The 14,104-nt window shown below is 40.2% G+C and overlaps 1 protein-coding gene across 2 annotated transcripts in view; it reads right to left on the reverse strand.

Moving 5' to 3' along the window:
* The window catches only part of LOC120929554 (inactive dipeptidyl peptidase 10-like), a 218,487-nt gene that overhangs the window by 71,556 nt on the left and 132,827 nt on the right, over positions 1-14,104 (reverse strand). For both annotated transcript variants that reach the window (XM_040341134.1, XM_040341135.1), the window contains exons 12-14: positions 8,438-8,476; positions 7,677-7,775; positions 3,939-4,030 (exon numbers count right to left, since the gene is read on the reverse strand). In XM_040341134.1, coding sequence (XP_040197068.1) covers positions 3,939-4,030; positions 7,677-7,775; positions 8,438-8,476 — 230 coding nt within the window. The remainder of the gene's footprint in view (positions 1-3,938; positions 4,031-7,676; positions 7,776-8,437; positions 8,477-14,104) is intronic.

Consider the following 14,104-nt stretch of genomic DNA (forward strand, 5'->3'; position numbering starts at 1 on the left):
AACATTTTCTTGCAAAACGCACTGCCTACTTTCCTTTAGTAAAACAACCCCAATGTAACAGATGACCATACAGATCTATGTTAAACAATGATGAACAATGCAATAGTAACTGAAAACAAGAATGGAATAGGGATAAAACCAGCAGTGACACATAGAGACAAACTGAAAAAGGAGAGTACTTTCTCTGTTAAAAAATTAATAAATAAAAAAAAAAAAAAGAGTACTTAGAGCAATGTGAATAAAAAAACAGATGATAATATGATGCATGGAACAGTGTTAATAAATTAGATTAATGATGGGGAATAGCAATGATAAATAATGAGAAGTAAATCATAAAAAGGGAGCATAAAGTACAATAAGTGGTGAAAGACAATGAAAATGTAACAATCATAAAAAAGGAGTATTGAATATGATGATTGATAAAAATAAAATAAAAGAACTAGGTGACACTGACAAGTGTGAAATAGGTAAAGCATGCAGACGAATCTATAGGGGAATACTTAAAGGGAATAAATAAAACAGTGTGAATGAAAAAACAGATAAGATACATAGGGCAGTATAAATAAATTTGAATAATGATAGTGGATTGCATTCAGTATAGTGAAATGGTGGAATATAATAAATTATACTGTATGTCATGAAATAGAATATTGGGTGTGATAAAGGATTATATAAGTGACTGAATAAATGCTAAATAATAAAATGAATATTGAGTGTGGTGGGTGATGGAATAAAATAAATGAATGGTTGACCTATCTTTATTTGCTAGCATTGGACTGTAATGACTCAAATATGAAATCTAAAGCATAGAGGTTGAATGACATGTATTAAAAGATCAAAATAATGTTTGGATAGCTGTAAAACCGTCAGCTAGATACACATAGGGATTGATTTACTAAAACTGGAGCGCACAAAATCTGGTGCAGCTCTGCATAGAAACCAAACAGCTTCCAATTTTTTTTGTTGTCAAAGCTAACCAAACAAGCTGAATTTAGAAGCTGATTGGCTACCATACACAGCTGCACCAGATTTCGCACTCTCCAGTTTTAGTAAGTCTCCATTCACACCTGAGCATATCAATTTACTGATGTTTTTTGGGCGTTTTTTTTAAGCTTCTTTGCAGCTTTTTACAAGCCTTTTTCTTAAAACATTTTAGAAGCGCATTACAAGCATGTTACAGCTTCATGCATTTTTGTTTAGTCAATAGAAAGCACTAGAGAGAGAAGAACGAGAAGAAATTAGGGGTGCAGGGCTGCTGTTTAAGCCGAAAATTATTGAGAAAATGCTCGTAAAACGCTCAAATCAGGCATTTCTATTGAAGTCTATGGGGCCAAAAACGCTTGTAATCTGACAAAAAAAAAGCTCACGTGCAACAGGTGTTTTGCTTCATGCACCAGAACACGCAGATATGAATGGCCCTTAATCAACCGCATAGATTTATCTTATTTAAGCTTACATGCTGAACAAGAGATAGGTAACTAGGTTCCTCCATCTATGCTAATCAGCATGGATGAAGGAATCTCCCCTGCCACCTTTTATATTCAGACAGCTACAGTGACCACATTTTAAAGGAAGCAGTCACTGTTCAGCGCACAACTTTAAATTTTTCAATTGAAATTTGTTGAGCTAGGTTGTACCAACAGAGCCACCCACAGCATCCAATTCAGCAGGAATCTGCTAAAATTTGAATCATGTTTGACCAGTTTAACCACTTGCTTACTGGGCACATAAACCCCCTTCGTTCCCAGGCGAAATTTCAGCTTCCGGCACTGCGTCGCTTTAACTGACATTTGCGCGGTCGTGCGACGTGGCTCCCAAACAAAATTGACGTCCTTTTTTCCCCACAAATAGAGCTTTATTTTGATGGTATTTGATCACCTCTGCGGTTTTTATTTTTTGCGCTATAAACAAAAAAAGAGCGACAATTTAAAAAAAATATATATTTTTATATATATTTTTTTAAACTATTTTTTTTCTCAGTTAAGGCCGATACGTATTTTTCTACGTATTTTTGTAAAAAAAAAAAAAAAAAAATCGCAATAAGCGACTGGTTTGTGCAAAAGTTATAGCGCCTACAAAATGGGGAACAGAATTATGATTTTTTTGTCATTATTTTTTTTTTACTAGTAATGGCGGCGATCTGCGATTTTTATTGGGACTACAATATTGCGGCGGACGTATCGGACACTTTCGATACAAATTTGGGACCATTCACATTTATACAGCGATTAGTGCTATAAAAATGCACTAATTACTGTATAAATGTGACTGGCAGGGAAGGGGTTAACACTAGGTGGTGAGGAAGGGGTTAACTGTGTAGCCTGGGTGTGTTCTTACTGTGTGGGGGGAGGGGGGTGACTGGGGTGACTGGGGGAGGTGACCGATGCTGTGTCTCTATGTACAAGAGACACAGATCGGTCTCCTCTCCTCTGACAGCACGTGGAGCTCTGTGTTTACACACAGTGGTTACCCGCCGCGCACCCCCCAGTGGCGCGCGCGGGTAATGCATTTCAAATGACGTCCAAAGACGTCCACTTGGCACCTGAGAACCGCGATGTTGACGTCTTTTGTCAATAGCGCGAGTCTCAAGTGGTTAAACATATAGGGGTTTATTTACTAAAACTGGAGAGTGCAAAATCTGGTGCAGTTCTGCATAGAAACCAATCAGCTTCCAGTTTTTATTGTCAAATCTTAATTGAGCAAGCTGAAGTTAGAAGCCAAATGGCTACAATGCACAGCTGCACCAGATTTTGCACTCTCTAATTTTAGTAAATCAATTTACTAAGAGAATGATTGTAAGTGATGATGTGCTGAAAACACTGGGGCAGATCCACAAAGATCTGCCCCGGCGCATCGTATCTGAGATACGCTACGCCGCCGTACCTTACCTGGCTTTGGTTCGAATCCATAAGGATTTTGGCGTAGTGTATCTCAAGCGGCGCAACGGCGCGGAATTCAAATTGGGCGGGTAGGGGGCGTGTTTCATTTAAATGAAGCGCATCCCCGCGCCGAACGAACTGCGCATGCGCCGTCCCTAAATTTCCTGCCGTGCATTGTGTGAAATGACGTTGCAAGGACGTCATTGGTTTTGACCTTGACGTAAATTACGTCCATCCCGATTCACGAAGGACTTACGCAAAAAAAAAAAAATATTTAATTATACGCGGGAACGACAGCCATACTTAACATTGAGTACGCCACGAAATAGCAGCTTTAACTATACGCCGAAAAAAGCCGACTAGAGACGACGTAAAGGAATGCGCCGGCCGCTCGTACATTCGTGGATCGTCGGAAATAGCTAATTTGCATACTCAACGTGGAAAACGAAGGGAACGCCACCCAGCGGACGCCGAAGAATTGCATCTTAGATCCGAAGGCGTACGAAGACGTACGCCTGTCGGATCTAACCCAGATGCCGTCGTATATTGTTTTGAGGATTCAAAACAACGATACGACGCGGGAAATTTGAAAGTACGCCGGCGTATCAGTAGATACGCCGGCATACTCTCTCTGTGGATCTGCCCCTTTGTATAAAAAGGGTAAACAGAAAACTGTACGAAAATGACAGGACTTAAAACATTTCATTTAACCCATTGGGGGATAACAGGTTTAATGCATAAATCTAAAACATTTCCCAGTCATGCAACTTTGTATAATTTCTATAATTGAATTTTTTTCAATTATAGTGTCTTTTAGTAGGTTCAAATCTCTATTCTTTATTCAAAAATGTACTTAAAGTGGAACTTCACTGGTCATTATTGTATATTTGAATTGTATATTCAATTGTATATTTGAATTATTGTATATATTGAACAATTTGAATTATTTTCTAAACGTCTGTTTTCTATTTGTAACTTCGTTCTTCAATGCCCCACAGAGTTTCTTGTACCATTCTTTTCCCTGGAAACCCATCTTTACAGTGGATAGCAATAACTCACACTGTTTTATTGTCTTCATTGTACGCCACAATCCTTGTAACATCCCAGTCACCAGATGTCAGCATACGCAAAGAACTGTCCTTACTACCAAGCTGCAGAGGAAATAAATGTACATTGGACAGTTATACATTTTTATTATTATTGCAATAGTAATAATAATTATAATCATTTAATTTCAAAGAGAACATTTTTTGCAGACACAGGAGCTGGAGTACAATAATATAAATAGGACAAAACAAGATATCATTTTGATATGAGGATGAGCACAGTTACTACCTCAGCTCAGAGTCGGATCTAGCCTGTCTGATCTGGGGGTGCAGTAAAAAAGTCAGGGGGCATAATTTATTATTTGATCCTCTCTAGCCAGCTCTCCCTGTCTCCAGTTCTTTCTGATGGCATTGGATGTATGCAAGTGTGACAGAGAAGAAGTTCATAAATGCCTGCTATTACTTCTGGGTAGTAGAATGATGGTTCCCTGTGTTTCTTTGTGGTGCAACAAAAAGCCCATGTATTTGGCCAGCATTTTCCAACCTTTTTTCAGTCACAACACCCTTTAAAAGTATGCAAAATTTCAAGGCACCTCAGTCCTGAATTGTATTTATTCTGCACTGGATGATGATGTACCCTCTCCTTGACTGCACATGGAGAGAGTGTCCCAGGGGTCAAGTCCTGGGGAAAAAAAGTGTGGGAACTCCCACCCAAGATCCACTCCCCCATCAAAAAAAAAAAAAAAAATATATGATACGCTCATATGCATATATATTTCACAGAAAATACTGGTACTGGCCTGGCTGGTCTCAGGGTGCTGGCCTTACTGGTCTCAGGGTGCTGGCCTGACTGGTCTCAGGGTGCTGGCTGGCTGGTCAATATAAATATATAAATATATATAAAAAATATAAAATAAATATATATTATAGCAGGGAACAAAATGGGCTTTTTTTACAGCTCACTGCACACACAGTGTCAGGGCAGAGTGCGTGTGACGGTGTGAGAAGAGGAGACGCAGGCTCACCCAAGAGTTGCTGTGTGACTCCGCCTCCACGTGATGTGACACGCAACCGGCCGTGTACTAAAGGACAAGTGGCAGGCGAGGTCGGAGCATGGAGGAGGAGCTCCGAGTCTGCTCGGCTCAGTTCGCCTGCCCCTGACAGTGACTTGAGTCGAGTCCTTCACTATGCGGTGATGCCCAGCATCGCTGCTTAGTCAAGGATCGGCTCAGCTGCTCTAGTCCTGCAAAGGGAACGGCGTTCCTGCTGTGAAAAAAGTGCAGGGACGCCGTTCCCGCGCATTCCCGCAGGACTCGAGCCCTGGAGTCTTCCCTTTTACAACATCACTCTGCATTAAATCAGAGCCATTCCCCTAAACATCGGTGATAAATAAAATTAAATAAAAAGGAAACTTATTCCTTTGTGCAATTACCAATAAAAACCTCATTGTGAATGTATGTAGTTTTTAGATTTTCACAGGTCTAGTGCTACCATCACTGCCCATGATCTGACATTCGTGGCGATATCTCACATGTGTGGGATGATCGCTGTTTATATGCGTGCAGGACCAATGAGTGGGTTTGCCTTTGCGTGTGAGCATAGAAGGGTGGGGGCTCTTTAAATGTTTAGATTTTTAAAATGATTCATTTTTAGTTTTACACATAACGGTAATTTTTTTTAGCACTTTTATTGTTGTCAAAGGGAATGTAAACATCACTTGTGACAGTAATAGGCATGTGACAGGTATTCATTATGGAGAGATCTGGGGTCCCAAGATCGATTCTTTTAATTTTTGAAAATGGCGCAGTTTACTTTTGTGGAAACCGCATTTTCAAAATCAGATTCAGATTGTACCCCTCTTTACCATTTACGTGTTTGCCCTTAAGGTCACACAGTACCGGGGGGGGGTGTACCTTTTCAGTTTTTGCATACTATTTGGGATATTGGCAACAGACACTGGGTCTCTACCAATGGCGGTTTAATTTCCTAAATAATATCCCCCTCTTTGCCATAAAGGGCTTTAGTGTTTGGCTCAAAAAAAAAAAAAAAGACCATCATGGTGCTTACTGTTTACAAAAAAACATTCTTTATTAAAAGTAATAAATATGCACTCACTTCAACCTTGGCACTAGATCTGGTGCATAACAATGATAGCACATATAAAAAGGTATGTTTCCCCTATAAGGGGATTTCAGACAATGTACTTTGTGACAAAACGCATAGGCTGGGGCCTACGACAGTGATGTCATTACATGACCTAATCCTGATTGGTCGGTATACAAGTGCACCTGGGAGAAGCCTGAAGGGACACTGCAAGACATATGAGGATTTTTTACAAATGCCATTTTATCTCTGGATTCCTGTAAGTGCATTACTTTGTTAACTATTAAACTGCTGTTATCATAAGACACTATGGAGGCATCTTGTTTTTATTTTTGAGCCTTGTCGAAACATTGAAGGTGGATGTAGCCTGTTTGGTTTGAGGGAGACCTACTTCCTCACGCCCTGCCTCAGTGGTCATTTACATCTGATAAGCAGTTTGCGTGACATTGGGTGCAGGACAGGATCTTTTTCTCACATGCTATATCCCTTCACTGGCTGTGGCATTTGCAAGGAACACATAGGAATATTTATTGTTATTATTATGATTATTATTGGACTTTATTCTTGGACCTTCTTGTGCACTTAAAGCGGGGGTTCTGCGTGATTTTTATTTTTTTATTTCATGTGCATTTGCCGCTCTTTATAACATTAATAGTGTGCTCACGTGTTCTATTTTCATAGCCCTCCGCATTGTCATTCTGCCGTAAAAAATAATTTTATAAAATTCTTTGGTGAACTGGCACTCTGAAGCCCACAAGCAAATCCTTCCGGGATACGATGAATGCTGATGTCCCAGCATTCACCGCTCTATCCCGCGCATGTGCAGTGTTGACGGCGAGCGGCGCTGTCAACAATACACAGTTGCCATCACAACGGCCGGCATACTGAAAAGGTCACGCCCCGTTGTAACGTCATACACAACGCTGTGCTCCCAGGAATCACTGGGGCGATCACAGCTAAACCGACACGCCCACTCCCGCGGGAGCTAAACCAGGAAGTGCCTGGTTCAGACATCAGAAACACGGTATGGGATTTATTAAAAAAAAGATTGATAGCCAACTTTAAAGATTGACACTGAGCCGGTGTGATTAACGCTGGCTTTTAAATTAGGGTGAACCTCCATTTAAGAATTATCTCTTATGGTTCACACGAGTGACGCTGCTCCTTTCATGTACTGTTTTGATTCATATATTTGTGATTTCTGTTTTGGTACTAATCTTCTGTTTATGATAGCTCTGTATTATAACCAGTCCAGGTATGCGTGATGACATCACTACGCATCACTGCACATTTTGTCATTGCCCATGTGACTTTGACAAAGCAGGAATCACATTGGAATGCAGGCATTCGAATGTTACAGTGTGATCTAGCCCTTTACCTATTTGTTTATAGAAAATCGAAAAACAAGGTTGTAACCAAGAAAAACATTGCATTTTAGTAAGCAGCTGAGCTTATCTGCTATTGTGTGCCATCCAGTGTTTAAAACTATAGGAATGTAAGCCAGTAAGTAGAGTTTTTCAATAAGTAGATTTTGCTAATAAAATATTAAATACGACTTTTGTGCTGTATATATTAACATTTTCTTCCTTGTTGTGGATGATTAGGATAATTACAGTTTTTGAATCAAGACGTTGCAAATCTAAATTACCTCTGTGGATAACATAGCGACATGCATATATTCCCCTTGTCCATCTGGCTTTGCTGGCACCAAGAGAAAGATGTTATCAGTGGAGAACACAGGAACGGCCTGCGAGGCAAAGGTAGAATCAAGAAATGTGCCATCCAAATAACCTTGGATTTCTGTGTCACACAAATGTCACCAAAAGTCTATGTTTTTCTCCCAAAGCACTGAAAGTAATTTTTGGGGAAACTGCCCTTTTTCATCGAGCAGAGCATGTTGACTGCCAGCCTAAGATGATGTGCCATTCACCTTGAAAGTAGCACACCACAGTATTGAGTTTTACAGCACATCATTGACATACAAACCCCTTAGCTGACTTCACGTTTTAAGACTAATTTACTAATGGAGTAAATGCTATGTTGGTCTAGGGAACTACTGTTTATTTCCAATGTTCCAAATTAGCTGCTGAATTTAGTCAAGGAAAAACCATAAAGTTAACTGCAATTGCATGAATGCTTGAAGTAAACACCTTCTCTGACTCAGCGTAAAAAAAACTCCTTTAGTAAATCACTCTTTATATTGTAGCTGTAACTGGGCTTTAATTTACAGCTCCTGTTTTCAGCAGTATTTTGATAGGTAGAATTTTACAATACATCAGACTTCGGGTCCTGTGTGTATATATTTACAACTAACATAAATCAGATTTTTTCTTTGTTTATGTTGTGTTTTTTTTTTTTAGCTCTGTAGTACTTAACAAAGAAAAAGAAAAAAATATATTTTTTTTTTACCTGGGTACTGATCCACATATCCGCTGAGGCTCTGTGCTTCTAAACATACAATAAGCAATAGCATTACTATTTTGGATGATGGGAAATGAGAATGAATGTGATTGCAGGTGTCCATGGAAATAACTGATGTGTTGATGGGTCTGATAATAATGGGATATCTCTTGATAGAAATGATGAGGGTTCTGTTGGAGCCAATGCTACATTGTCCTGTGAGAAAGGTGATATAAGCATCATATACTGATTATGGTTGGTGCCTTATTACAAAAATACTTATTCTGGAAAGAATTTGCAGAATGAATGCTACTGCTACTATATTATGTATTGTACACAGTTTTTTTGTATATGTTTTCTGTTTTTACCCTTGTATGTACATAGCATTAATAATAATAAATGCAGAGAATTGCTTAAAGGTCCAGAACTCTGTCCTTTATCTACTCATTCTAACATTATCCCAAGGTCAATAGCTCATGTGTAGGTAAAGCCAATATTCAGACACTAGCCGAGACTCAAAAAGTACACAGGACTTTACTGTGGAGTCATCAATCTGCATTAGTACATATCAGAAGCTAAAGTTATATATCAAACTTTATAATCATATTTCAGAACGATTTTCCGCCAGGTGAAAACGCTACATTCAGGTGTTAAAATTGCTTTAGCTTTTCATCTGCCCCAAGCATGTAAATAGGTAATATTGAGAGGTCTAACAGTGCTCATGTCAGGTTGCAAACTGTTAAAAATATATGCCCGCTTTATCTAATAAACTAGTCTCTCACACCAGGAATGAGATCCCCATGGAAAGCAGATAATGGGTCTAAAGGCCCCATGTCATGCTGATATCAGCCACCATATCCAGCATTGGGGATTCCTTTGAGAGATGTTTAAGAAAAGGCAGGAATGGAAGGGTTTATTTCCAACATGTCTGATCCTCGTGGAAAATAAGCAAGCTGCAATTTTTTCCCCTAGGAATTGGTGAAGAATCCCTTACCCATTCTACTGTAGTAAGAAACTATATTACTTTTAAAGTGTTACTAAACCCCCAACAGTACGATCAGACTGTATATGCAGTAAAGCAGGGATCTTCAAACTATGGCCCTCCAGTTGTTCAAGAACTACAATTCCCATCATTCCCAGTCATGTTTGTGAATGTCAGAGGTTTACAATGCCTCATGGGATGTGTAGTTCCGCAACAGCTGGAGGACCGTAGTTTGAGGATCCCTGCAGTAAAGCATGCTTTACTCACTGTGGAACCTAAGGGGTTAATCCCCCACATTGTGCAAAATGGCTGTTTGATCCTGTTTTCTCAGATTCTCCCCTTGTTTTACTGTCCCCAATCCATCTGCTGATAGAACAGAGCCTTGAGGGCACTCTGCACATGCTCAGTTTGGTGTGTATTGCTAGAGAGTTTTGTATTCTTTTGGGAGGATGCATGTGATGAGAACAGGGCCAATTAGCACTGTCCATACAGAAAGTCAGGGGTCATGCAGTCTCATAGGATAGTCAGACGAGAATGAAAACTCCTCCTAGAAGCTTTAACCAGTGCTTGGCCAGACACTGATTGAAGTCACAAGACTGCTGTAACTGCTGATGAGAAAAGGTATTTAGAAGTTTATATTTACTAAAATAATTGCATTTGCATGTTCTGTGTACTGCGGGAGACCAGATATAGTGGTGCAAGGTCCTGGGTTTAGTAACATTTTAAGTAAAAAAAATTAAATGGGTTTACCATGTCCCAGTTCAGGTTTTCTACTTTCCGATAACAACGGGCAAAACAAAAAAAGAACATAGGCTCCCTCCTTCCACACTCATTTGAACAGATGGGATCGCAGCCAGAGACTGATTTTTTTAACCTCTGGGAAGGTGATGCCTCAGGGGCTGGTAAATAAATTATATATAATACCATATTAGAAATTATACCAACCTACTATGACATCCCATATTAGTTATTATACCTAAACACTTGATGTCTGGATGAATATATGAGTGAAATCCACTACATGACTGGAGACAATTGGTTACAAAGCATATGGGCACAGTAACTACTGGATTTATAGTGGAATATAGGCACAAAAACAATAAGAAGCCAGGAAAAATATGGTCACAAAACCAGCTAGACAACAAGGGACTTACACACACTAAAGCACTATATGACAGGGAGAAAACAGATTCAGTGGGAATGCAATTACTACAACCACAAGAAGCCATGGAGAATATGGGCACAAAAACCACTAGACGCCAAACAGCTTTTTAAAAACAATGACCGATTCTGCGGTGCTTATCATTCATAACAGCAACCTTTCCTCAAAATTGGATGTTTTGTTGTACTTTGAGGGGGTCTTCAGCCTATTCAGCCACATCTGAATCTGTGTAAACTGAAGCAGGGTTAATAAAAGCATAGTCAGTGAAAAGCCACAGCTCAGAACCCGATACAGTACCAAGTTGAGGTAGGGTCAGAAGACAAGTCAGTGGCCAGTTCCAGAATATCAGTCAAACTAGGCATCAGAAATGAATCTAGTGGCAGGAATTGAAGTTAGGAATGCACCAAGGTCAGGGTTCGGCAGCATTCACCCAAAGGTGAGAAACAGAGCAAAGGTTGGTGACTGAAATAAAAATTTGTGCAATACATCCTGCAGAAACACTCTAAACCAGGCATCACCCATTGGCAGAAGGCCTTGTTAAACAGCTGATTAAACTAACAAGTGGCTGTGTGCATAAAGTGTGCTTGTGTACATTGTAGGCTATGCAGGTAGGCATGTTACACACATAAAACAATTCTAAATGCAAGTCAGTAGAAGTCCCTAACATGAACTTGTGCCACTGGGAAAAAAATCAGCAGATTTTGTTAAGCATTTAAATGAGTGCAGAGATTCCAACGGGAAAAAGTCAGTCGGAAATCCCGTCAGAAAAACTGTGAGAGGAGCATACACACGACCAGGATTCCGGGCCAAAAGCTCTCCTCACAGTTTTCCCGTCGGAAAACCGGTAGTGTGTACGGGGCATTATATTTGCCCCACAGCCAAGCACACAGTCACTCTTTGGTTCAATGAACAGTCCAAGGGTTTCCTTTTAGTGTTTTTATTTTTGGTAAACTTGGATGGGAATAGGGAATTGAGTGGGATACTCCAAAACTATGCATAAATAACTATGTATTATATTCTATAGAACTTTGAGCCTATATCAAACTTGAGGAGCTTGATCTTCCTAGTCCAAGCAAAGTTCCTTTCACTGGGAATTAAATAGACTAAGCAATTCAGGACACTGGACACTATGTCCCCTTTACACACACAACTGACTCTAACAACACGAGGTATGGCTTCTGCCCAAAGTCTCTAAGATCTTTCTCTCCAGTCTGTACTCACAAATGTCTGTGAAAAATTGGTTGCCTTCTTCCAATATACTTGAGACACTTTCTCGATGTGATACCAAACTAGATCCTCAGACGACAGTCCCTCAGTCAGCTCTCTGCAATTCCATCAAAGCAGGCCTCCAGGTGGCCCACATGAAGCATGGATACCCCGCAGGCATATATCAGAATGGCCTAGGGGGCTATCAGCATCCCTAGACTGTGATATCCTCATCAGGGAAAAAGACCCTTTCTCTCTGTCTCAGAGTATTTATACAGGCTCCCCACTACCATCTGGGTGACCCTCTCCAGAGATTGGCCATGGCTGTATGATTATTTATATGCTGATTAGACTCTTCCTGCCCACTAATTTACAGATCTTTAGAACAAACCAAAACAATCAACACAGCCACACATTTTACAGTGAGCTAAATTTAAATTTGCCTAACAACAAACAGCAGCTCCACTGGATACAGTGAGCCAAAACTAAATTTACCCAATCTTAGCACCTTTCTAGGAGGGTGCTAACTTTCGATCATTTTAATGAATATTTTTCAATTATTTGTATAGTATTTATTTTGCTGAAGAATGCCTGTTTGTAGATCCTCCCTGTTTTATATGGTATATTATGTATACATACACTATATTACCAAAAGTAGTGGTACCCTGCCTTTACACGCACATGAACTTTAATGGCATCCCAGTCTTGATTTAATATCGAGTTGGCCCACCCTTTGCAGCTATAACAGCTTCAACTCTTCTGGGAAGGCTGTCCACAAGGTTTAGGAGTGTATCTATGGAAATATTTGACCATTCTTCCAGAAGCGCATTTGTGAGGTCAGGCAATGATGTGGACAAGAAGGCCTGGCTTACAGTCTCTGCTCCAATTCATCCCAAAGGTCTTCTATCGAGTTTAGTGCAGGCCAGTCAAGTTCCTCCACCCCAAAGTTGCTCATCCATGTCTTTATAGAGCTTACTTGTGCACCTGTCCAAATCATTTGATAGAGGGAGGATTATGGTGTGGGGATGTTTTCCAGGGGTTGTACTTGGCTCCTTTAGTTCCAGTGAAGGGAACACTTAAGGCGTCAGCATACCAAGATATTTTGGACAATTTGATGCTCCCAACTTTGTGGGAACAGTTTGGGGATGGCCCCATCCTGTTCCAACAATACTGCGCACCGGAGCACAAACAAGGTTCATAAAGACATTGATGAGCAAGTTTGGGGTGGAGGAACTTGACTGGCCTGCACAGAGTCTTGACCTCAACCCCATAGAACACCTTTGGGATGAATTAGAGTGGAGACTGTAAGACTGTAAGAATGGTCAAACATTCCTAAACCTTGTGGACAGCCTTCCCAGAAGAGTTTAGGCTGTTATAGCTTCAAGGGGTGGGCCAATTCAATATTGAACCCTGTGGACTAAGACTGGGATGCCATTAAAGTTCATGTGTGTGTAAAGTCAGGCGTCCCAATACTTTTGGCAATACAGTGTATGGTAAATAGTGATTTATACATTGAAACATGTGCTCCTGTTTTGTTTTAGTGTTTACCGAATTTGTATTTTGTGCAATAACTTTTTTCCTCCCATATTTTGAAACTTTAGGGGGAAAACTATTTTAATAGTGTCTCTCTGTTGTATAATGATAAATTTCCCAAAAGAAAATTGTGGCACACACCACAATCTTTTAATATGCAAGCGTATACAACCTATGCAAATGTTTCCCAAACATATTCTCATGGCCAACTGAAGTACACATTTTGCAGGCAACCCAATATATACATATAAGGAGTGAGGCCTCGTACACACGACCGAGAAACTCGACGGGCGAAACACATCGAGTTCCTTGTTAGGCTTGTGGAGGAACTCGACAAGCTTGCTTTGCGTACACACAGTCAAGCCAAAATCTCCTCGTTCTCAAAAGCGGTGACATACAACACATACAACGGCATACAACAGAAGTTCGATTCCACTGGCTAAACTCTTGGGGCTGCTTTTGCTAATTTCATGTGTTTGCGTGTTAAATAAAAGTTTGGTAAGAGAGGATTTGCACTTTTCAGTCTGTTACAGCTTTAAAAATGTGTTATCTCCATTACAAATGATACTTTAATCTGAGCAAGCGCGGGTTTCTTAGCATACAGACGTCCGAGTTTCTCGTTGAAAGCCAGCCCGTCGAGCATCTCGAAGAGCCAAATCAGACTCCTGTCGAAAAAATAGAGAACTTGCTCTCTTTTTGGCTCCTCGAGTTTCTCGACAGTTTCCTCTACGAAAATGTACACACGACCGGTTTCCTCTGCAAAAAAATATCTCCCAGCAAGGTTCTTGCTGGT

This window comes from Rana temporaria, chromosome 2 (assembly GCF_905171775.1).
Source record: "Rana temporaria chromosome 2, aRanTem1.1, whole genome shotgun sequence".
NCBI lineage: Eukaryota > Metazoa > Chordata > Amphibia > Anura > Ranidae > Rana > Rana temporaria.